Source organism: Mixophyes fleayi, chromosome 1, assembly GCF_038048845.1.
Source record: "Mixophyes fleayi isolate aMixFle1 chromosome 1, aMixFle1.hap1, whole genome shotgun sequence".
NCBI lineage: Eukaryota > Metazoa > Chordata > Amphibia > Anura > Limnodynastidae > Mixophyes > Mixophyes fleayi.
This window is the reverse complement of record NC_134402.1, coordinates 18576965-18602804: the sequence shown is the minus strand read 5'-3', so window position 1 is coordinate 18602804 and position 25840 is coordinate 18576965. Positions and strand designations below refer to the sequence as shown.

General features: G+C 42.4%; 2 protein-coding genes across 2 annotated transcripts; both read left to right on the top strand.

Annotated features, from left to right (window-relative positions):
* The first annotated feature begins 5788 nt into the window (after positions 1-5788).
* On the top strand, positions 5789-23765 carry UBOX5 (U-box domain containing 5). The gene is made up of 5 exons (XM_075190544.1): positions 5789-5873; positions 16381-16469; positions 17392-18577; positions 19665-19832; positions 21060-23765. Exons 2-5 carry the CDS (start codon positions 16416-16418, stop codon positions 21266-21268), a joined length of 1617 nt encoding a protein of 538 aa, XP_075046645.1. The 5' UTR covers positions 5789-5873; positions 16381-16415; the 3' UTR covers positions 21269-23765.
* FASTKD5 (FAST kinase domains 5) lies at positions 5793-14596 on the top strand. Its single transcript, XM_075190416.1, has 2 exons — positions 5793-5873; positions 10288-14596. Exon 2 carries the CDS (start codon positions 10325-10327, stop codon positions 12686-12688), a length of 2364 nt encoding a protein of 787 aa, XP_075046517.1. The 5' UTR covers positions 5793-5873; positions 10288-10324; the 3' UTR covers positions 12689-14596.
* Positions 23766-25840: the final 2075 nt, after the last annotated feature.

Sequence of the window (25840 nt, the reverse complement as noted above, 5' to 3'; positions counted from 1 at the left end):
ACTCTCAGTCTGTGGCTTACTATTACCTTCATATTCCTAATCACCTGATTCAAGTCCAAACGCGACTTACGGGCAAAAAAAAGAGTACGGAATTCGAGCCTAGTTCCGACAGTATTCAAATCCAAGCGGATCTCGAGATGCGTTTCGATTTGAATCTGGGAGTACGTATGCTCTGCCGAAACGTTACTTGTCGTATGTTAACAGACCCAACAGAGTGCAGTATATGTGTAATAGAAGGTCACGGCGGAACTCTTACAAAATAAAATATTGTACAACATAAACGAACAACATTTCACACTATAATCATGAATAAAAACATATGCTTAAAAAAACTGTGTACTGTACATACAAAGCATTTGTATGGTCTATCTTACTTGCATACAAATGCTCTGTGCTATCTAGAAGGACGCACACGTTAAGTTTTCAAAACAAAGACTATGCCGAGTCAGTCATCACTATCAGTCGGCACTGACACCTGCCCGGTAGCTCTTGCAAATGACACGGCTGAAACCAACCCAGGTCTTGAATCTGCCGCATATGCGTTGGAACTACTTTTCATATCTCCCCTCGGGGAGAGGCGTAGAGGATGTATAACAGAGGAAGTGGTGGGACTTGATGACACCATAGGCATCATCAATTGGACGCTGCAAGGTGTATGATGGAGCTAATGACATCATCTTGACTCTGCCCACCCAGTCTTTACCAAGGTAGGCGAGTCTTCATCATGGCACATCGCTGCTCCTTTGCCGGCGGCTAAGCGTCCTTGCCCTTAAGAGAGTGGGCAATTCTGTTTATAGTTTATTGAAAAACTAAAATAACAGGGGTAGGCCAAAATTTAGATTTTTGATAAATTCAGACTTTTTCTTTGATTCCTTAAGGGTCTTAATCATGTCACTGCCCCTGTAACATGCAGGCCTGTCCTCACTAACACATCACTAATCTCCTGATATACTCTGTGCTGCTGGGGACCCTGCTCCTTCTACTATATAACTCTCAGTCTGTGGCTTCCTGCTGCCTCCATTCGCCTCCTTACATCATGTCACTGCCCCGTCACATACAGCCCTGTCCTCACTAACACATCACTCATCTCCTGATATAATCTGTGCTGCTGGGGACCCTGCTCCTTCCACTATATAACTCTCAGTCTGTAGCTTCCTGCTGCCTCCATTCCCCTCCTCACACCATGTCACTGCCCCGTCACATACAGCCCTGTCCTCACTAACACATCACTCATCTCCTGATATAATCTGTGCTGCTGGGGACCCTGCTCCTTCCACTGTATAACTCTCAGTCTGTAGCTTCCTGCTGCCTCCATTCCCCTCCTTACATCATGTCACTGCCCCGTCACATAAAGCCCTGTCCTCACTAACACATCACTTATCTCCTGATATACTCTGTGCTGCTGGGGACCCTGCTCCTTCTACTATATACCTATCGGTCTGTAGCTTCCTGTTGCCTCCATTCCCCTCCTCATATCATGTCACTGCCCCTGTCACATGCAGTCCTACCTTCATTTACACAATCATATGAGTGGACAGGTCACTGCCTCCCACACATCTCTTGAAATACTCTGTGCTGAACTCCTGTGACCATTCTGTTATAGAGAGCTACCTTTGCCCACTTAAAAAATAAGGACACACATGATTAAGAAGTGAGGACTTATAATAAAAAAGCTGCTCTCACCCTTGTCAAACGTACCTTAAAAATCCATTCAGTAGGATTGCATTGAACATTAGAACAGAATTGCCACACCTTGTACTGAATACAGTGGCGGCAACCATATTGTTGATTTAACCAATATCCAGCTTATTTTACCACTAAACAATAGTGACATATTGGAGACACTGAGTAGTAACTATGTACCCTAGGTAAATAAGGGACGTCAATACATTTTTTATTCATATCCCCCAATAGATTATAAAATGATTTGTATCCTTGTGGGCTGAAGTTATGAGTTTGTGGCCTGAAGCAAGTGAGTTTGAAAGATACTTGCCTATCCTCCCAGAATTTTTGGGAAGCTCATGATTTTCGGGGACTCCTCCCGGAAGACTAGACAACCGCAGTAGGAGGGGCTTAAGATGCTGCCACCACTGGACTCCTCTGCGGCATCCAGAACCGCGTCCTTCTGGGTAACTCTTGCTACTAGTGTACCCCCTTGCTGGTACACCTGGGCTGGTACCCCTGACCTCTTGCCTTCAGATCAGGGTTGCTGTGCATGGTTCCCTCTGGCCTATCACACTGGCCAGAGCTGCAGGTAGCGGGCACAGTGCTGGTACTGGATTGCTGGGTCCCAACCTCAGAACAGCCGGATAATGGTTAGATTGGTCTAATCTGTGGTCACAGGAATTACAGCAGGTAAGTAGGCATCAAAGCAGGTTCCTTAAGCAGTTGATGTTTGTTATCTCAGGAAGTCCTGAAAAGGACAGTTACATCCACTAGTTGAAGGTACTAGTGGCATTCAGAAAGGTATAGATGAAATAATACATTACATGGTCAAACAGTCCACTTTTTATACAGATTTACACAGATACTCCAGCAGGAGGCAATCCAGCCTCCCGCCACTCTAACCAATCCAGGTGCTTCATGCAGTCTGCACATAAATTAGCCTGGAGGGGTTTAACACCTTTTTACATTGCTACTAGCGGTGTCACTATGTTGGAAGTTTTCTATTGAATGTTTACCATTAGAATATAACATTTCTGTAGTATTGCTTTTTACATGTAAAATTCACATTCATCTGTGATCACTTGCATCCTAAGTCTTAGGAACCTAGGGAGTCTCCCAGCAAGTCTAATGATCCCCACCTGTTCTTTCAGGCTAGACAGACTTGTTGGTCACTTCACATGAAAAGAGTTAATTAACATGAGATTACCTGTCTCCAGACAGATGCAAGACCCAAACATGACATCTATCAATACATTTCCATACCAAACACATACCAATATAGAAAGATTTGTACATTTGCAATGATATACATTGGCGCACCACGCTAATAATTTAAATATATTTATACAATACGTAATTTATAAGTGATCAAGCCACAATAGTTTAATACATATACCCACAATTGTTGTTGGACTTTGCTACAATGTAAGAACTATAAGCTGGATGAATGAAATTAAAATCCTTTAGAGGTACACCCCCCCTTTACAATTTCCCTAAATATCTCTCTCCCATCCTTTGCGGGGGTAATATCACTCTCCCGTCTTCTGCGGAGGTAATATCGCTCTCCCGTGCTCTGCGTGGGTTATATTTCTCTCCCGTCCTCTGTGTGGGTTATATCCCTCTCCGTCCTCTGCGGGGGTTATATCTCTCTCCCGTCCTCAGCGGGGGTTATCTCTTTCCCGTCCTCTGTGTGGGTTATATCCCTCTCCTGTCCTCTGTGAGGGTAATATCCCTCTCCCGTCCTCAGCGGGGGTTATTATTATTATTAATATTTATTTATAAGGCGCCACAAGGCATCCGCAGCGCCGTACAGAGACAAACAAAATTACAATACAATGGGAGACAGCACAGTACAGTAAACACAGCAACTCAGTAAGCTCAATGCACAGCTAGAGAGGGCGGGGAAGGGGGAGGGAGGATCCGCAAACGACGGGGCCCAAGAAGGAGGGCGCGGAAGACAGGGAGACCCCCAGGGGGGAGGAGGGAGCGAGAGTGGACGTGGGGTGGAGGACCCTCGAGGAGGAGGGCTAAGTAGCTAGAGAGCAGAGTTAGAAGTGGTGGAAACAGGAGGAGAGATGGCCCTGCTCAGAGGAGCGTACAATCTAAGGATATCTTATATCTCTCTCCCGTCCTCTGCGGGGTTTATATCTCTCTCCCATCCTCTGCGTGGGTTATATCTCTCTCCCGTCCTCTGTGTGGGTTATATCTCTCTCCCGTCCTCTGCGGGGGTTATATCTCTCTCCCGACCTCTGTGTGGGTTATATCTCTCTCCCGTCCTCTGCGGGGGTTATATCTCTCTCCCGTCCTCTGCGGGGGTTATATCTCTCTCCCGAACTGTGTGGGTTATATCTCTCTCCTGTCCTCTGCGGGGGTTATATCTCTCTCCCGTCCTCTGCGTGGGTTATATCTCTCTCCCGTCCTCTGTGTGGGTTATATCGCTCTCCCGTCCTCTGCAGGGGTTATATCTCTCTCCCGTCCTCTGTGTGGGTTATATCTCTCTCCCGTCCTCTGTGTTGGTTATATCTCTCTCCTGTCCTCTGCTAGGGAAATATCTATCTCCCGTCCTCTGCGGGGGTTATATCTCTCTCCCGTCCTCTGCGGGGGTTATATCTCTCTCCCGTCCTCTGCGGGGGTTATATCTCTCTCCCGTCCTCTGCGGGGGTTATATCTCTCTCCTGTCCTCTGCGGGGGTTATATCTCTCTCCTGTCCTCTGCGGGGATATCTCTTTCCCGTCCTCTGCGTGGGTTATATCTCTCTCCCGTCCTCTGCAGGGGTTATATCTCTTTCCCGTCCTCTGCGGGGGTTATATCTCTCTCCTGCCCTCTGCGGGGATAATATCTCTTTCCCGTCCTCTGCAGGGGTTATATCTCTCTCCCGTCCTCTGCAGGGGTTATATCTCTCTCCTGTCCTCTGCGGGGGTAATATCTCTCTCCAGTCCTCTGCGGGGGTTATATCTCTCTCCCGTCCTCTGCGGGGGTAATATCTCTTTCCCGTCCTCTGCGTGGGTTATATCTCTCTCCCGTTCTCTGCGGGGGTTATATCTCTCTCCTGTCCTCTGCGGTGGTAATATCTCTCCTGTCCTCTGCAGGGGTTATTATCTCAGACACCCCCTGTGTGCTGCTACTTTCTATCATTATGTCACTTTCTGAGGTAATTTATCTCTAAAATCCGCCCCATGTTACTAGTATTATGGCCACTAGTGGCTGCAGGCGATGGACCAGCTCCCAGATTACAAGGGGAGGTCCCAGGACCTCCTCCCCTCTGTCCTGGCTCTCCCTCTCTCTGCTGGTTCTGATCCCCTCAGCTTATACCAGGGTGATGTTGCTAAGCAACATTCCCAGTGTGGCTCCTGTGGGTCCTTGTGCCAGGGCACACACTCAGTCACTGGGAGGTATTAACACCAGATGGGGGGTTACATCTACGTGTAGAGGGGTTACCCAGCCAGTGTACTGTCTGATAAGACATCCCAGCACTGGAACAAGGGGTAAGGGGCGAAGATATCCCCAGTAATTCATCCTGGCAAGAGGTCAAACACAACCCAACTAGCTGACTGAATAAGGCCAGATAGTCCATGTATTATCTGTGGCGTTCCAAGGGCACCAGTCCTTGTGGGGTCAATGTACTGGGGCGCAGATCAGAGGAACAAATACACAGCTCAGAAACCATATCCAATGGTACAGTAATTCAGGAGTATGGACAGAGAAGGCCTGAAGGAGGCCCAAGCCCAGGATAACAAGCCGAGAAGGACTTTGGCCTATGGCCGCTTCTCTAAATGTATCATATTAATGGTAACACTCAGTGCTGCCTGATGGAGGGCCTACCACAGTAATATATAAGTGCATTAGTTGTGAGGGCTCTCTCCAGCTGTCTCACCCAGGGTCACCCTTGTGACATACATGAACAAGACATGGGGATACAACCCCACTGACCTGTATAACACAGTGATATACACATGTATATAATCCACACAGTAATAGGTCAGCCTATAGGAACTTGATCTTGCCACTAAGTGGGCGGGGCGAGGGGCGTCACACTGAGAGCGCCCTCTAACGGCACCGCCTACTCGCTGGCACGTGATGTGTGTCAGTTTATTTGAAACGTGGTCCCGCCCTTCAACTTCCGGGACACGCCCCCCGGATCGGCAGACTGACATTCACTGCGTCATCAGCTTGTGCCGGGGATTGTGTCTGTTCCAGGAGGAGTGACGGTGAGGGGGAGACAGCGTGTGTGCTCCTGTGTGTGTCATGTATGTGACTATGTATGTCTGCTGTGTGTGTCATGTATGTGTGTATGTGCCTGCCTGCTGTGTGTCATGTATGTATGTATGCTTGCTGGCTGTATGTCATGTATGTGTGTGTGGCTGCTTGCTGTGTGTCATGAATGTGTGTGCCTGCCTGTTGTGTGTCATGTATGTATGTATGTGCCTGCCTGCCTGCTGTGTGTCATGTATGTATGTGCCTGCCTGCTGTGTGTCATGTATGTATGTATGTATGTGCCTGCCTGCTGTGTGTCATGTATGTATGTATGTATGTATGTGCCTGCCTGCTGTGTGTCATGTATGTATGTGCCTGCCTGCTGTGTGTCATGTATGTATGTATGTATGTGCCTGCCTGCTGTGTGTCATGTATGTATGTATGTATGTGCCTGCCTGCTGTGTGTCATGTATGTATGTGCCTGCCTGCTGTGTGTCATGTATGTATGTATGTATGTGCCTGCCTGCTGTGTGTCATGTATGTATGTATGTGCCTGCCTGCCTGCTGTGTGTCATGTATGTATGCTTGCAGTGTGTCGTGTGTGTGTGTGCCTGCCTGCTGTGTGTCATGTATGTATGTATGTATGCTTGCTGGCTGTGTGTCATGTATGTGTGTGTGGCCGCTTGCTGTGTGTCATGAATGTGTGTGCCTGTCTGCTGTGTGCTATGCATGTCTGTGCATGCCAGCAGAGTGTGATGTGTGTTCCTGTATACTATATCTGCCTGTACACTGTATATTCTATATGTGCTATACTATAGGTGTGAGGGACCCTGCAGTATATGATGTATGTTCCCTTGAACTTTTATCTGCCTGTGCACTATATATTGTGTAGCTATAAGAACACTCAAATCTACATCTATGAGGGGCATCGTCTTGTGTTGCTTCATCTACATTGTGGGCCTGGTTTATAGTTACAAGTAAATCCAGCCAGCCAGACCATGTTAATGTGCGAGGCGGTTAAATTGTGTTGATATATTTACAGCTGGGATGGGGCACAACCTAGCTCTTTCCAAATCTATGCGTCAAAATAAAGTTGCCCATTATGTGTGTGGTGAATATAAGGACAGCCAATATTTTACCTGCATACAAACCAAAAATTGCATTTGTGCCCCTTGCATAGCAGCATGGCTTATTCTGCAGCAAATTTATTCTCTTTAGCTGATTTATGTTCCTAACACTAATGAGGTCCTATATGTTCACTTTGTCACTAACGTGTGATCTGTTGGTGCACCTGCTCCATTGACTGATCTATAGGTGTAAATATCACTATAGCAACATATATATACTATATATATGTAGACTATGTATTCTGTAGGTGTGACTAATCATATAGGATCTAGAGCTACATGTATAATTTATATTCTTTGATTGTGGGTGTGCCTTTAGGATTTGAATACATAGGGGTATATTTACTAAACTGCGCGTTTGAAAAAGTGGAGATGTTGCCTATAGCAACCAATCAGATTCTAGTTATTTATTTAGTACATTCTGCAAAATGCTAGCTAGAATCTGGTTGCTATAGGCAACATTTCCACTTTTTCAAACCTGCAGTTTAGTAAATATACCCCAAAGTCTCTGTTGAAATATGATTAATAGCTATATATTGTGTGTGTATATATTCTATATGTGTGTGCATATAGCTCGATATATTCCATAGGTGTGGATGTCCATATAGCTACATGTATAAAATATATTTTTTAGGTGCCAGTGTCACTACCATATATAATGTATCCCTGCTTTATTTATACCTCATAATGTGATCTGTAGCTACCAATGGTATTCTATATGTTCTCTAGTTGTATATGTCCTTACCCTGTATGATCTATATCTGGGCATTATATAGTCTATCAGGGTACAATAGTATGTAGTATCTATCCCACAACCATAGTGTCATGTTAAGACTAGTTGGATTTTAGGTTGTAATTATGTCAGATGTTCCTGTTCAGTTGCAGGAGTGATACTTATCTGTGTACCCAAAAATGCCACGAAGGCCCCAGGTTGTTTTTTTTTTTTTTTTGTTTTTTTTGGGGGGTGTCACTAATTATAATTTACTGAGTGTATTAATCCTTCATCCCCAGTTTTCACCTTTAAATGTGGTAGGATTGAGGTTTATTTTCAGGTTAACTACTGCGTTGTATTTAGACATTTTTACGGTATAATGACCAATTTTGTTGTATTCCAGGGTTCTACCCATAAGAGTTAAAAGTTAGCTTGTCAGCACAGATTGTCACGTGCAGGTATTATTGCAGCAGCCTTTGGCAGTATATTATTTCAGTACTCTTATTTTAGGACCAGTCTGGATTTGTGGGTAGGGCACGTAGGCCCCAGCTTGTGGGTGTAAGAACAGCAGGAGCTACATGCTGCCTCTCGTTTCATCAACTTATCACCGTGTTTTCCTTAATGTTTTCTTTAATTCCAGCTGACACTGACATCTGCCATGAATGCTCTTAATAACTGGTAAAATAAATTGCTGTTAATCAGTTTAGTCATGGCTAAGGGTGAGCCCATGAACATCTGCAGGTAGTGGAGGGTTATGACGGCACAGCCAAAAGTACGTGAGCAAAACATTCAATCAGCATCTGTATATGGACCCATCTTTATGATGAGTGGCTGCAGGATTTTCCTTAGAGAGCACTTACTAATAGACAAAATGCAAAGCAGAGACCATTTCCAGAGACTATTAAACAAATCTGAGTCATATCCACTAATGAGCATAGAAACTGTGCGATAATCTAGAAAAGTAATGCAAAATCTGGTGCTTGTCCTAGAAACCATCAGTGGAATCCAGACTGGGATTTCTGTTATTGTCACCGGATTATGGCTCTGATCAAAGAAAACTGAGCCAGATTCATGTGAAGACAACGTAGATAATAAAGCCAATCTGTACTCTACCCACTTCAAACCCCATAAGGCTGCTTTTTTTCTCTCCTCCCCTGTTACTGACTGATATCGCTCAATGTTCTTCTTGGTCAAATCTCTGGCACACACAGATCATAATGTACAAAAGGTTCTTGCCTACAGCTATCCCTGGTACTTGTGGATGTCTGTGTTTACAGTTAAGCTTACTGACAAAATCGTTGTAAGCACAAATCTAAATTATTTTGGATCGCTTTCAAGGTTAAAGAGTCTGGCTGTAAAGTGGTTGCTGCATATAGCAATTAATGCTCCTTGAAGGGGTTGTGGAGTAGTCTTACAGGAGTGAAAAAGAGCATCTTGGATATATTTAGTTAAGTATAAGTTCTCTAGTTATTCCATGTGTATTATACTCTGTAATATAGTGGCTCTATAGTCCCTTTAACAAAAATCAAAAGCTACAAGTCAAAGGTAGCTATAATGTGCAATATCCCATGTTAAGGCATGGAAACCTTTTCCATATGTACCTGACTGTTGCAGCATGGCGGAGAGGGGGTGCGGTCTGTGGCAGTGTGGTGGAGGGCGGGGTGTTGCTGTAGCTCTGTCTCCACACCCTTAAAAATTATTGTGTGGCATTCAATTCTTTTGTTATTAAACTTCTGGTTGCTAATTTTTTTAATACCTTGTTCCAGATCTGTGTTAAATATCAACACTCCACTGTATATATATTAATATCGCATAGTAACTTTAATTACTGTTGGTCTGGTGCAATTTATATAATGAATGCGAAGATCTGATTGTCCTTTGCAGCAGTTTTCAGAATTGACCACTGTTCTAATTTGACAATTTCATTTTGTATTCTAAAAAATATGAGGCATTCAAATGTGAGTCGTGGTTCCATTAAACTTCATTGTCCTCCGCTTGCTGGACTCACTGTGTGGTATCCAGCTTAATATAAAACATCACTCATAGATTTCTGCACATTGCCAAACGTGTGCGCCGATGTAGAGCATGATACTTCCCTGCTTTGTTATCTGTGATTAACTATCTGTCGGTGATACTTGTAGGGACACTTATGAAAACTGGTGCGCGGAAAAAAGTGGTATCACCTATAACCCCGGTTAGATATTAGATTGCAATTCCTAAACCACGCTACAACAGGGTTTCTTAACTCTCTTATCCCCAGTACATGAAGACTGGAGTATTGATTGAGGATTTTAATCCAGTGACTGTAGAAACAAATGAACGTAAGACACCTAGTTTGTCATCATTTACTGTTCTATGGCGAGACGCTTAGTGGATTTATTAGGACACCACTGTGTTCCTGGGAAGGAAACGTGTGCACCAATTGTGTCTTCCTGCTGAGATGACCTTTGTGCCCAATCTTCCACTTTCCGCCCCCAGAGCTTTCGTGGATAAGTGATCCTTTCAACCAGATTGTGTTTCTGTACAATAAAGACACTCTTAATTAGATGGAAGACACTCATCTACATTTTTCATCTGCCCTTCTTTCAGTATTTGGACACCCATCTGTCTTGGGGCCGCGAGATCCATGGCTACTGCGATATATCGAAGATTACAAGTAGGTGTTTGTCGAGCAGCTGCCATTACTTCTTTTGCTAGATGGACAAGTACTAAACTTCCAGATGGACAATCTACTGCTTTTCAATCTGCAAAGACTTCTGCTGATTTCAAGAAAGCCAACAGCAATGCAGTAGACCTTCAAGAGAGTAAGGATCTCCACAACCCTTCTGCTTATTCCACAGAAATAGTTGACAACGGGAAAGGAATAGCAGAATATGGATACAGAAGGCATCGCTCGGCAGAAGACAACAAATCTGACACCACTAGATCCCAGATTTGGCCCAAAAGTAAAAAAATAATTTTAGCTAGTACTAAGACATCTGAAAGAAGACTTGTAGAATCTTTCAGGAAGAGCAGAACAGAAAATCCATATCCTATGGAATCTTTTGACAGTATGGCAGATCCAAGGTGTTTTCAACAGTGTCGACCAGAATACAAATTATTGTGCTATAATGCTGAGCATCCAATAGACACATCCATGTGGGAATGTGAGGACATTCTACAGAAAGTGACACCTGATGGTCATCTAGCTGCTAGCGACATATCAGATTTTTTTGAGAAACTCAGTTATGCGCCTAAGATGCAAATTGGAGTGCTAAAAGCAAATAAAAAGTTTCGAATTCTTTGTAGTCGTAGCACTGCAAATCTTCCCCTATACACCAACGCAGAGATAATACGTTTACTTGATGCTTTTGTACGGCTCAAAATTCCCGCAAACCATTCCATGCTGAAAGGTTATGAAGTAGAGTTTAGTCGTCGGGTGTGGGATTTGTCTACCGATGAGTTGTTGCACGTGGCAGACACTTGGAGGTGTATCAGTTGTAGCGTCCCTAAATTCTTGGGCAACATGTACAACTATATGCGGCTCCACTGTACGGACCTAAATTTAGCCCAGGTAATACAGCTAATATATATTATCGGTGAAGGCAGGCGTGCCCCTGAAGAGTTGATGGAGAGACTTGAGTCAATGGTACTGAGGTATCTAAACACTATTAATGTAGAAGAAATCGGAGCCGTTTGTCTAGGATATTTCAAGACTGGTAACGGATTATCTGAATACCTCATGAGAAAATTTGGTGATATAATTATAGAAAATATAGAAGAAATTGGTAATTTCTCCTTGGTGAATGTTCTGAAAATGTTCAGATTCACCCGTGTAGACCACTTAGACTTTTTCAAGCAAGTTGGGCAGGTGTTTCCTAAACGCATACCTGTTATGGGCACTCAGGGTATGATGCATGTCGTCCTGTGCTTTGCTTCAATGCATATCCTGAATGAGGACCTCATGGACGCAGTCGCCTTGGCTCTCCCTGATAGAGTGTCTTACTGTCGGAGCAAAGACATCGCCAAGTTCCTCTGGTCTTTTGGCGTTCTGACCTATGAACCACCGAACGCTGATGTTTTTTACTCTGCCTTGATCAATGAAATCAGCAAGAACCTGAGGGAATTTCAGTTGTTTCCAGAACACTTTCTCACTTGTTTGATGGCCCTAGCGTTCTGTGAACGGTTTCCGTTGGATCTCATCAAGTTGGTCTTAAGCAAGAAGTTTATCGCGCAGTCTACGAAAATAAGTTTGTTTGAGCTAAAAAAGGATCTTTTCACCATATCTGGCAGTGTACAAATTGAATGCCCTGAGTACAAAGGAGTAACTGTTTTACCGGAGCTCCGAGAAGAAGTAACCGAAATGCTTGTGAATTTGTCCAACAAGGACATATACGTGAAGCCGGAGTTCCTTAAAGCTGCCTCAATGTTGGAATTCATGTTGGGCGGACCGGAGTATGTAAAGAACCACATGATTTTGCCTCATACCAGATCGAAGGATCTGGAGGTCCACTTGGATATCTACAACAAACCTATCGCTATTAATGTTGATGTTGCTAAAGATGACAAACATCAACTGAAATCCATTCGTGTCCAGGTCACTGATGACTTCTTGAGTCAATTACTGAATAAAAATTCAAAACCGGCTTTGGAAAATAGCTATGATGGTTCAGTGGATGTTGCCGATACTCCTAAGAAATCCAATGGTATTAAGATCACCAACGACTTATTGTCCAAGATGAACATGGGAATGAAGTTAGATCAAAAGGCTGCGTGCCGTGACGACACCATTAGGATGGCAATTCAGGTTACAAACCGCAATCATTACTGCTATGGAACAGAACGTCTCTTGGGACTTCACAACATGAAAAGGAGGCAGCTGCGTAAGCTGGGATACGTAGTGGTCGAGCTGCCGTACTGGGAGTGGTTTCCTCTTACAAAACGTACACAATCAGAGCAGCTTGCCTATCTACACTGCAAAGTGTTTGGCTCCGTAGAATATGATGGGTGACCTAGTAACTATGGCTGATATGACTGCCCATTTATTCTGCAATATTGCTAAAATTCAACAGCATTCAGGTTTTCTAAGCACTGAAAATTTAAGTCCATAGCACGAGTGTTGGTTATATTATTTGTTAAAAGTTTATAGTAAAAATGTATCTTTGCTAAAAAAAAACCAGGAGCAGTTATAAATATAAGATACGGTGAAAACAGGTTTTCATCCCAAATGCTACTTAGTTGATCTGCAAAGTAAACCGATTTAGTAGACTTCGCTTATTATTGTATATCTGTATTTTTGTATTTATTAAATTGATGGAATTATCGCCAACTTTATTAGTATCATTATTTAACCCGCACTAATGTAACATTCGATGGCCATAGCAGAGTACAAAAATAGTGAATGTCCTGAACTGGGGTCTGTGAACGCAGTCTTCTAACCCAGAAAATGTTGCCAGCCGGGTGGCATTAAGCAGCAGCCAGATGGGGGCAGTGTAATACTTTGCAATAATATTGTAAAATGTCGGAGGCTATTGCCCCCAGCTGCCAGGACTGGTCACACTGGTGGTCAGTGGTCTAACACACACTGCTGGCTGTAGTGCTCACATAGTGCCTGTTCTAATAGGAGAAACATTGGTTTATTCTATTATAATAGGACTCTCTTGGGCTCCAAGAGCCGGGTGACAAGTAAACCAGCCGGGTGGAGCACTCGGGAAGTAGGTGCTGGGGGGAACACTGGAATGATGGCGAGTTATTTTAATTCAACCTGTTTGAAACATTTTGATTTTTGCATGTGATTTTAGTCCATAGCGTCTTCCCATTCACAGTGGGTACCAGATTACTGTACACAGCAGTCTATCCCACCGATCACAGGAAATGTCTGTCTCAACACTGACGGATCCAGTGTTTGCTGTACGGGTTACACTAAATCTATCCATGCTGGAAATAGGTGAGACACAAGTCTTTTGCCTAGAGTTTCTCTTAATTGGGTTAGAATAGCTATGGGAAGAATCATTAAGCTGTGGGTTGTCTTTTTTTCAACGTACCTGTTTCCACCTGTGTAATTCACTTCAAGTAAGACTAATCTGCTATGCTCCCAATAGAAGGCGGGATGTTAGTAAGGTACACAACATGGCTAAATAATTCCTTTATCACTGAAATGTGATTTGGTCCAGAACATATAAAACGCCTCCGCTCGTGCACGGGTTAAACATGGCTACATAGAGTCTTTCCAGTGGCAATTTACTGCACCTTTTATAACCATTCTATGTGATGTAAATTTAGAAGTAATGTGTGAGTGTGCGTCATCCTGTAAGCTCTTGCTGGCTGCCATCGATAAAGTCACATGGTGCTGGGAATAATCCAGAGTGTAACCCCATAATCTGGGAAACAATAAAAACGATATCTCTCTACTGTGATAAGGGGAGCTAATAAGAACATTGTATATGGTATGTGTGCTACGTTTGGATGCATTGCACAACAGTTTGGACAGTCCCGTGTAAAACTAATTTGGCGTATTTCTAAAATGTGTGCGTCCTTGCATATATAGTATATAAGTAAATCTATGTCCTTGGCATACATTGTATTTTAGCCATTTTGGGGAGTCTCCACTTATGACCAATAAGGCAGGATGTTGATGTTTGCTCACTTTGAAATGTTCGACTAGTTTAAAATGTCCTTTCTGCCATCTCACCGCAATTTTTGGAACACCAAATAAGTACATCACTTTTGCAAGTACCGTGCCAGATATGTTTAACACTGAATCTCTGTCTCTGGATGATCTTGGCAGTACCATGCACAAGGACACAAGTCCAATATCTTGCTCAAGTTTAAAACGAGAAAAGTTGCTGAACGTTCTACAATGGTCACATTACTGACCTCTAGTGGCTGAATTTGTTTTGTTTTTTTTAGTTTAGACCTTTTTGCAGTAGCCACGTTTACACAGTAGATGGCATTGCAAACCATCGCATCTGTTAAATATTATTTTTCTACTGTCCTGGGCAGAGTTATACACTGACCTATATATTTTTTGAAGGAGAAGTGAGAGTTGGGAGTGGTTGCTGGTTTCCGGGGGTGACAGTGGGGAGTTTTTAACACCTTAAGTAGCTTGATGAAGGGTGTGGCGATGAAGCTGAAGGATGAGGTGATGGAGAAAAATGATGAGGTGGTGACATGTGGACAAAATCACGTTAAAAAAGGGCGCTTGCGTTGGGAAGTAACGCTCTTCCCCTGAGGAGGCCTGGGCTAGGCCCAAATGCATGACAAGAACCTTTTTAACACCTTAAGTAGCTTGATTTAACTAGAATGCATGAGTATCATGCACGGGTTAATATATATATATATATATATATATATATATATATATATATATATATATATATATATATATATATATATATATATATATATATATACATATACATACACACACATCAGCAGAATAACAAATGTACGGGATGGTAAAAGAGGTGGAGAAAAGCCTTATAAAGAATACATTGTGCACAGACGTGGTGTAACTAGTAGTAGCCAATCAGATTGTAACTGTCATTTTGCTAGTGGGTATAAAAGGAAAGCAAAGATCTGATTTGCTGGTATGGCTTACATCACTTTTGTCTTTAGCACTGTTTTATAAGAAGCCCTGTATTATTGTCTGTGGTCCTTCTTTATTTAATGCTGATTTATGTTGTAGATATCATAAGGGTCTTATGTAAATTGCACCTGCCTGTGAAGATTGCGTTACCTAAAAATGTCCCCTCTCCTGAGATGGGCACGTATGCACATTCTGGTCACAAACCGGTCTGCCCACAGCGCCATGTCATATTCTGCCATACGAATCTACATACACAAGAGTTTCAGGAAATGTTTATTTGTCTGTAAAGCTTATTGATCGATTTGTTCAGCCCAATCAATCCAATAAATGGCTTTGTTTCCAGGTTGGCTGTGCACAAGAAGGGACCAGCTGTACTCAATGGGCCAACGCTTTGTGATCATTGGCTGATCAAACTTATCAAAATCCTGCCAGGAGCGAACTATTTTTGAACCTTCACAGTCCAGTGTTTATTGTTAATTTGATCATGAAGGACGAAACCGACTGATTCCTTTTGTGTGTGGCTTGTTTTGACGTTATGGAGGAACCATACTGGCGGGGGAGAGGAGGGGGGATTGTTTGAGCCTAAAATAGTAATGTAAAATGTCAAATATGTTAGAGCGAGTTGACATTAGGCTTGCCTTTATCTTACATTTATTTTCATGTTTGTGTTTTTGAAACTCTTGTACTCCGCAGATCTGATGATTTATCTTTGGGAATGAAAATAAATCTGCCTGGGAGGCAGTGGTCTCTGGGGGGGTGGAGTACCTCTAACTCCCGCCATAGACATATATATTTGTTGATGCTGCAAGGTTTTTTGTTTTTTTTTTACACATATATATGGTCCGAAAAATACCAACAGTCCCGATCGACCTTGGATCTGTCAAGTGCGGACTGAGGTTGATGGTACCACAACAAATCCTGTATGCGATCGTGTTAATGGAGCCTTGTCTGGTCTTGCCATTCAGCCGAAGCACCGATTGGCTCAATGTTTTATATTTGACCACAATTGTGTATATATACATGTCTGACCAAATCAAGTGTGCGGATGGCTGTCTGCCACAAACAGCGATCTGAAGTCTGTGCTCTGATAGATGTACTCTGTCGCTCTCTCGCAGGTTCTGCTGTCTGCAGATCAGCCAGAGTAATCAGGATGGTTGTGAACCTCTGTCTACCCCAGTTTAGACCTCGGATCGTTTGTAACAAGGTAAAGTCTTTCCGTTATATTTTTTTTTTAATCGTACATGTTTTGTTTCCTGTAATGTCACAGTCATGGTGACCAATATTAATCTACTGCTAAAAAGGACATGGTGCCCAATCAATCAAACAAAAATGGAAAATGATGTTTCTTCTGATTTCTGGTGGAAAATAAACATACAGAAAAGTTGTAAGTAACTGATCTAATGGTATCTGGAGAATTACGATGTTTATCGATTTATTATCAGTTATTTATATAGCGCCACTAATTCCGCAGCGCTGTACAGAAAACTCACTCACATCAGTCCCTGCCCCATTGGGGCTTACAGTCTAAATTCCCTAATACACACACACACACACACACACACACACACACACACACACACACACACACACACACACACACACACACACACACACACACACACTAGGGTCAATTTTGATACTAGCCAATTAACCTACCAGTATGTTTTTGGAGTATGGGAGGAAACTGGAGCACCTGGAGGAAACCCACACAAACACGGGTAGAACATACAAACTCCACACAGATAAGGCCATGGTCGGGAATCGAACTCGTGAGGCAGAAGTGCTAACCACTAGGCCACTGTGCTGCCCATCAATATAGTGTTATAACGTATCAAGATATTCCTTCTGGTAAGATTTCCAGATTCTAATGAAAAGGGAAATCATCAGTTTAAAAGCACTGTGACATCCCTACGGCCTGAAATCCTCCTCAAAGTGGTGGATCCTGGGATTTAAACATAGTAAAGAATATTCTCACCATTCTTATCTTCCAGCAATGTTGCTCTTCTGCTTGCGTATATCTGTACCTCCAGTATCTGCTGACAGAAGAGTAGCACATTGCTCCTTTTTCGATAAAAAGGGAATTGGTGTTTTCTTACAATGGATGATATATATTTTGCTATTTTTAGATCAGTGCCGATGGATATGAAGTGGAGAACCTGGTCTCCGAAGACCTCGCTAAAAGGAATCGCGGGTTTCGCTGTGAATATTTTATTAAGCCTCCTGTACACATCACAATATCCTTCCCGTTTAACATAGATCTATGTAGAATTAATATAGACACCTCATCTGGGGGACATCATAACTTTTCAGGAATGGACATCTATACAGCTACCTCCGCCAATAAAACATCTTGTAGTAACCATGAGTTGAACCAGCCTGCTGCGGTTGGCCAGGGATTGGACAAAGAAGTGTTTGCCTTGGTGGGGAAGGTTGTGCTGAAAAATCAAAGCAAAGCCACTTTTAATAACCGAGGCTTCAAGCCAAGACACCCGTTTCATCAGACCGATAACGTGATGTCATACCATGGGTCGTCATGCCAGGATCTGTGGAATAAAGGTCTACACTCTCTTAGTAACGTTACCCACTTGAAGATCTGTATAACGCATATAGCCGGGGGTGCCCCTTGCAGTATAAAGAGAGTGGAGGTATGGGGTCAGCCCGCTAAGACTTCTTCCAAGGAAATGGTGGAGAGCGTGTACCAGATCGCCTGCATGAGTCTCCCCCATAGTTTCGGACAGCCGTGCCCCGTGTCGCCAACGGAAAGTAACCATATGTCTTACAGTAACTCAGAAAATGCGCAGTACAGCCTGAGCGAACTTGCCAATATTCTCCAAGATGTCCCCGAGGAGTTTCTGGACCCCATTACACTTGAGATCATGACTTTTCCCATAATCCTTCCATCGGGAAAAGTCATCGACCAAAGCACACTCGATAGATGCAACCAAAGCGAAGCATCGTGGGGCAGGATGCCAAGCGATCCATTTACGGGTGTTCCCTACACTCCACAATCCCAGCCTCTCCCCCACCCCTCACTGAAAGTGAGAATAGACTACTTCCTCCTGCAGCACCATATTCCCGGCTCTACTCTCCTGGGCAGGGCTCGGGTTGGAGGCACAGTAACTCCTTCGGCCATAGCCTTGTCCTCCATGAAAAGGAAGGTGGAGTGGATGGAGGATTCTGCTAATGACGGTGATAACGTAGACACCTACTTTTCAGCCGTTAGTGGTCTCTGCTCTACCTCAGATTCTAGTGCAAAGAAGATGAAGACGGAAGGTGATAGTCAAATGTCACAGATGGACTGCTCAAATTCAGGTATCAACCAAAGTATCTATACAACTATTGTTATATATAACTGCTCCATCTCCTCTCCACAGCTCCTGACAGCTATAACATTAACATTTTGCTTTCAGGTTTAGTTCCAGCTTTAAATATTACAGTACTATTATAATTTTTCACCATCATATCCTCATCTCCTGCATCCCTCATGTTACCCAGTTTCCATTGACACTTATTATGTCGTCATCTAATATATTTTACGGTATGTCCAGCCTGTGGGCAGCCTAGACTAAAGACGGTACTGCCCCCATAGCGGTCCCTGAAGTTCTGTGTAATGCTAAACTTTCTACTCGCTCTTGGCGGCTGCATTGTTCAAAACTCGGAGCATTTAACATTAAATTCAAATTGAAATGTCTGTCAATTTTCACTAAGCAACTGCAGTACTGCAGTCAGATGCTACATATATTACACCAAATTGCATAAGACAGGGCTGGTGTTGGGTGTACTTTACTGCCTGCAAATTGTAAAATACTAGAGAAGAAAATATTTCAGGCGGAGTTCCGCTTTTAAGTGTAAATGCAATGGGAGGATCCTAGACAACATGTAGCCAGGTGATGTGAGCCTCCTGTCACACTGGTGTCAAAGTTCATACATCCAGCTTGTTTGAAATCTACATGGAGATGATCTTCTCTCTACATCCTGGTATTGCAGAGTCCAGTACAGATGACTGTAAGCTTTTGCCAAAAAAAAACCCATCCTCTACAGTAAACAGATCCCTTTTAATATTGAAATTTGCAGCCAATACAAATCTACAGCCTTGTTTCTTTAATGAGCCCCTATGTATTGAAATACTCAGGGGCACTTTATACTGCTTGATGAATAAAGTTCTCTATTAAACCCAAAAGGAAGCCATGAAGATAAAGCAATGTCCTTCTTAAAAGGTCAGAATGTACAAACCAGGAGATTACAATTTTCCAAAGGCGGTTAAACTCTGTTTAAGCAGACAATTGTGAAGTCATTAGAAGTAGTTTTGGTATGTTAAATACAGCAGAATTGGACAAGAAAGGTAAAAAAAACCCCCAAACCCTCAATTGTTTAATATGTGTTGTATCCTTGTGCACAGAATCAATTTCCCATGAACAGAGACTGACACAAAGCCTGGATCTGGCTCTGACCACAGCCCTGGGATCAATGCCTTCGTACACAGCCAAGTTTATGAAGAGTCAGCCGCAAGGGTTTCACATGGAGAGCGCCGGGAGCCCGCCCTGGATGACAAGCTCCACATTAACCGGTACTGTAAGCAGCGGCTTCCTAGTTCATCAACCTGTTTCTTTTACATGCCCTGTTTCATATGCACATGTTCAATAACCTCGTAGGGTCCCTCCTGGCAGTTTAATCTTATTCTTGTAAGAGTCCGTATCATTTGATGCTGTTCCATGTTAGACCGTAGGATCATGTTTTTGTTTTAGTATTCTTAACAAGATTCAGAGCCCCAGTGCAGCTTCAGGGTTATGTATTCTTAGATGATGAGTATGGGGCGCAGAGGGTAGTTGGCCCCAAAGCTTCACCGGAACAGGAGAAGATTCTCTAACTACCAAGAGAAATCATGTCTTACTGTGGTGCAATTTTCGACTACAATAGGTAGCTGTAACGTGAAACATAAAACCGGAAGGCAGGGGGATGTGTTAAGGAGTATATATTTAAGCCATATGTACTCTTAAATTAGAATGGTTGAAGTGCGTTTATCATTTGCAGCTTCCTTGCCATAGAGTTTTGAAAGCTCTAACCTTAATAGTAGAGGTTCAGTACAATCCTAATTGAAACATAGTTATTTACAAACCTACCATTATTGTTGTGGGCGGAAGTTCCTGTGACAAGGAGATCATGTGGTCATTCAGAGCCAATGTCCTGAAAGCTGGCAGCTTGATGTCATGGGGTGTTTCTTGGTGCCAGTACATGTGCTGTTTACACTGCCCCTTGAATATATATATTCAATCAGAAGGTGGCAAATGTCACGCTGGGATTTTAAAATGGGAATTTACTAAAACATACATACGTTATATTTACTGTGTGTTAATGTCTAGGAGCTCTGCTTTGTTAACTTTGTCTAATGCTAAATACTTAGCTAGGATGGGGAAGTAACCAAAACAGGACTATGGTTGGCTATAGCCATGTAATATAGACACTTATACTGACAAATTCAAAAGTCATATTGAAATGCGTATTACTATAAGTACATGCAGGATGGGGGAGGAAAATTAAATATTTCAGAAACGCATATTTATTTCTAAAAGGGCTTGATATCGAATAATGCATCCTTGGCCCTAAATTGCAATGGAAAGTCCTATTAACAATGAACAATTCCACTATTATGGGTCCCAACTTCACATTTGAATTTGGTGTTTGTGGTTTGCATCAGTTACCCTATGACTAACGGGTCTTATCCTTTTATTTAGGGACTATATTTAGAGGATCGTGTCCCATATTGCTAACGTCATGTGTGTTGTTTATTCCGTAGAGCACAACAGAAGTGGTGTGGTCCAAGGCTGCGCTTCCTGTATGAGGACGTTTTCAGCGTATTGTAAAACCGAGCCCATTTACCAGCTCTCCTGTGGCCACCTCATGTGTCGTCCTTGCCTGGCTGAAATACAAAAGTCTCTCTCTGTCGTGTGCATGAATTGTCATCGGGCCGTGGCTACTCGCGACGTGCTGAGAGTCCACCTGTAGGCCGCACACTCCGACCCCGGAGGCTTTTCCTGGGATTCCAATGGAAGGAGCGTTGGGCTCAGGCCTTCCTCTCTACCACATGGCGCTTAAAACAGGACAACCTTTGCTGCTATCCTCTAGAAACGTGTGCATATTTATTTAGAAGGTCAAAGTTAATTAGAAGCTGTACCCCAGACGCTTCAGCGACTTGTCCTGTCGTAGCTGTGCTAGGAAGAGTCTCGACAAACTTAATGTTTCCTGTTTACAACGGGGGTTCCTTACTGTGCTAGATTAAATCAACGGGGCCGTTCCGGAGGAAGTCTGTGTTGAATTAAGTGCACTTGTGTATTGTGATCCCTCACGCTTCCCGTCTTGGCACCTGGTATGTCCCCGTGTGGTTCAGTAATCGATATCTTTATTAACAATATGCAGGCCTCGCCTCACGATGCCAGATATTACGCCCTGTTGGTCAAAAATGCATTTACGTAGTATTAAAATGGCTCTACTTGGACAACCCATGTCTTCCTTTAATCGACCGCAAGTCTCCTTCCGGATAGTTATGGATATTAAATTGCTGCTAAAAGGTGAAATATGGATAACAAAAAACTGTAAATGAGGAAGTGGGTTTACTAGTGCTCACCTGTTACCTGTGTCCAGTTTGTAGTCTCCAATATATCAGATCTGTTTACTTGACTACCCATCAGTTTTTGCACATTGGTTTCCCTTTTTTTTTTTTTTTTTTTATGCCAACATTTTTGTTCCAGTTCCTTTTGTTAAAGCGCCTGTCTCCATTTACTGGTAAAACACCTCAGGTACTGGTTCGAGAACAGATTCCCAAGTCGTTTTCTCATGTTTACCTGTCTACGTCTCTGCCACATAGGTGTACAGCCTACATGTGTTCAAATACTTTGTCTTAAAAACCACAAACCATGTATCGGACTGAGTGCTTTCCCATGGGCGAGAGATGAATGGAAGACTTGTAGCCAAATAAAATAAAAAGTTTGAATTCCCCCCCCCCCCTCCCTGAAATATTTTTGAAGTGCTTCATTATTTTAATCAATAAATCAATCGACATTGGGGTCATTCAGTTAACCTTAAGTTTAGGAATTCCCGTCCCCATCGCACAATGGTGGAGCCATATTGGTTGTTGAACCGTGGTTCAGTCTCTGCTTCTCAGCGATGTCATTAGTTCCTAGACTGCATTCTTATGAATATTGGTTCAGACCACCAAGTGGCTGCCTTCACTAGACAAAAAAAAACCCGTATATTTAAAATGGATAGCATCCAGTTCAAGTCAGTAAATGCTTAAAATAGAAAAAAAAAATGTACGAGTGACTTTATTTGCACTTTAATCTAGAATAAACACTCTTTTCGGGAAGTACTTTATGAAGTAGTATACTGAAGCAGAGATGGAATAGGCAGCCTGTGTACGGATATTAAATCACCGAATGTAAAATGCAAATTGCTTTTGTTAAAAGAATTACTAATTAGAATCAGAAATCTCTTTGAAAGTTTAGGAGCTAATTGGAGGTTAAGATATTTTGAGATATTGATTATTACAGAAGCTGTTTTCCTCTGCGCACCAGATTTCTCTCGTCCTCTTTGAACCTAAAGGGGGGTATTCAATTGTTTGTTTTAACGCGCTAAAACCAAAAAAAAACGAGCGCTCTAAAAAAACTTCATATTATACGGTAATTTTGCGCGCGTAAACAGTTAATACGGTACTTACTCGCTGCCAGCGGGCTGAATTTCAGCTCGCTGCTCAGGGAGCTGCGAGATGAAATTTAGCGAGTAATTACCGTATTAACGGTAATATTTTTAGAGCGCTCGTTTTTTGGGTTTTAGTGCGTTAAAACAAACAATTGAATACCCCCCAAACTGTCTGATAAAGGAGAATACTATTTTGTAATCAGGTAGGTAACAAGATTACATACATTGTCCTGTATCTTTAAAGGATAATTCCACCCAAAACTTAAAGTATGTTGGTCCTGGCATTCAGGATATCCTGTGGGTCACCCATGTCTTCCGTTGACTGGGGTCAGGTGGAAAGTTTTAGATCGTTGCTATAATATCTTTGCTTTTGCCGGTCTTACGGAGTTTTGGGTGGAATTGTCCTTTAACTCTTCTGAAAGGCGTGAATGTCACAAGTCTCTTCACTTTAGAGCAACTTGTATTTTCATTTTGGTGATCCCTTTTAAGACGTACACGTCTAGCTGGTTGAGTTGTATAGACGTGACTTGGGCTAACGTTCTGGACTTGGTACACTTTGCAATATCGTCTCTTGACGTATCTCTTGGCACTGGAAACATCTTTTTGTTGTGCTTTTGTGTTTATATTTCAAATGCCAAACTGCTTTATGCTTTCACAAGCACCCTTATTTATCCACTATTTTGTCTACGTCTGACTCATCCTCTAATATGTGACTATAATAACATGTATTCCGCTTCTGTTTCAATTGGACGACTACAAGTGATTGGTGTAACGTATGCCTCATTAAAGGTTTGGTAAAGTTTGTGAATTTGACTTGTTTTATTTGACTGATCAACGCTATTCTGCAAATGGAGACAACAGACCCAAGATGTGTAATATTTTAAAGGAAACTATCATTAATTCTTTTCATATATCCGTGTGTTATGCACTCTTATATGCAGCAAAGTTCATACACAGAGCGACTATTTACCTTGATGAATGTCGGCGTCTCACAGAGAGCATTAAAAGCGCACATAAGGGTAAATTTATCAAGCCGAGGGTTTGAAAAAGTGGAGATGTTGCCTATAGCAACCAATCAGATTCTAGCTGTCATTTTGTAGAATGTACTAAATAAATAACTAGAATCTGTCTGGTTGCTATAGGCAACATCTCCACTTTTTCAAACCCACAGCTTGATAAGTTTACCCCATAGCCTCAGGCATGCTGTAGAATAGTCTTTCTGAATATATGAAACACTTGTGCTCTAGAACTTCATTACTCCAACTAAGTTTAATCCACGGCACATACAGTTCAAAAAGTGTACGTATGGACATTACGGACTTGAAAATGAATGAGTCTCTGACAGCCTTGTATAGAAATCTTATGAGGCAGCTGTCTAGTCAGAATAAGATAACTGTGAGTATGAGGGCTTAGAAACATAGAATGTGACGGCAGATAACAACCACTTGGCCCATGCAGTCTGCTCATTTTTTAACCTATGGTAGCTTCAAACCGTATTTGGTACTTTAATCTTTGTAAGGATATCCTTAAGTCTATCCCAAGCATGTTTAAATTGCTCTACTGCAGTGTTGGCTAACCTGTGACACTCCAGGTGTTGTGAAACTACAAGTCCCAGCATACCCTTCCAGCAATAAGCTGCTATATATTGGCAAAGCATGCTGGGACTTGTAGTTTCACAACACCTGGAGTTTCACAGGTTAGCCAACACTGCTTTACATTATTACCCTCTACCACCTCTGATGGGAGGCTATTCCACTTACCCACTACCCTTTCTGTGAAGTAGTATTTCCTCTGACCCACCCTCCCCTCCAGTGTCAGTACATGTCCTCGTGTTCTAATACTTCTCTTCCTTTGTAGAATGTTTCCCTCTTGTACCTTGTTATAACCCTTAATGTATTTGAAAGTTGCCATCATGTCCCCCTTTCCTTCTCTGCTCCAAACTATGTATACGAAGATATTTTAGACTTGTTCCCCTCTCATGCGATGGTTGACGAGTGCAGTGGGCTGCTGCTTCCACAGAAAGGTTCCAATCCTCCCCTACTAATTCTGTCTCTAGCCCAAAGAGGGCAGGTTATAGATCATTGCTGGCACGGTCCTATCAACTTTGCCCCTTTGGGTCCTGTAAAGTAGCTGAAGAACGCTCTTCATTAGTCACCTAACCTATGTCATACTTAAGTAAAATCTTGTAACTATGGATTTTTTTTTCATTCTCCCATAAAAGGTATGTATTGATGTGATTGTTTCCTGTCTATCGCAACAATTTACAACGGTAGTAATTTCTCCCCTTTTGTGTATAGACCACGCTGCCTCCTACCTCAAATTCAATTACATCTCTCCTTCTTTCTCCTCTCCGCTTCACTTTAATTGGTGGGTTGATGATTCCCTTTTAATTTAAGAGACCTGTATTAATGTTTGGGGTTTTTTTTAATCATCTTTTTTTGAACACTGGTACTTGTAAAATACAAAATAGAGCATCAAAATCACAGGTCATTTAAATGCATTGCAGAACTATCGGTGTGAAAAAAACACGAAGAACATCCCATTGATGGTTGCAGTTGGCAATGCAGTTATTACTCTGAAATCAGTAAAACAGTGGTAATATCAACAAAAGGAACAATAGAAAGTGCAAACTCTAATGGCACCTCTAGGGATCACGGTGCATTAAACAGATTCTAACAAATACTGACACTGAGGGAAACTAAACACAAAACTTATCACTGTAAGAAGTACTTTAATGTAATAATAATATAGTAAAGCAACAAAACATAATTATTGACCATCGGATACAGATTGAATTGTTACACTAGTACAAATATTCAATGGTCTCAATATTTGTGTTAAAAAGAATAGCCTCTGTTAATAACTGGTTTACAATAATAAAAT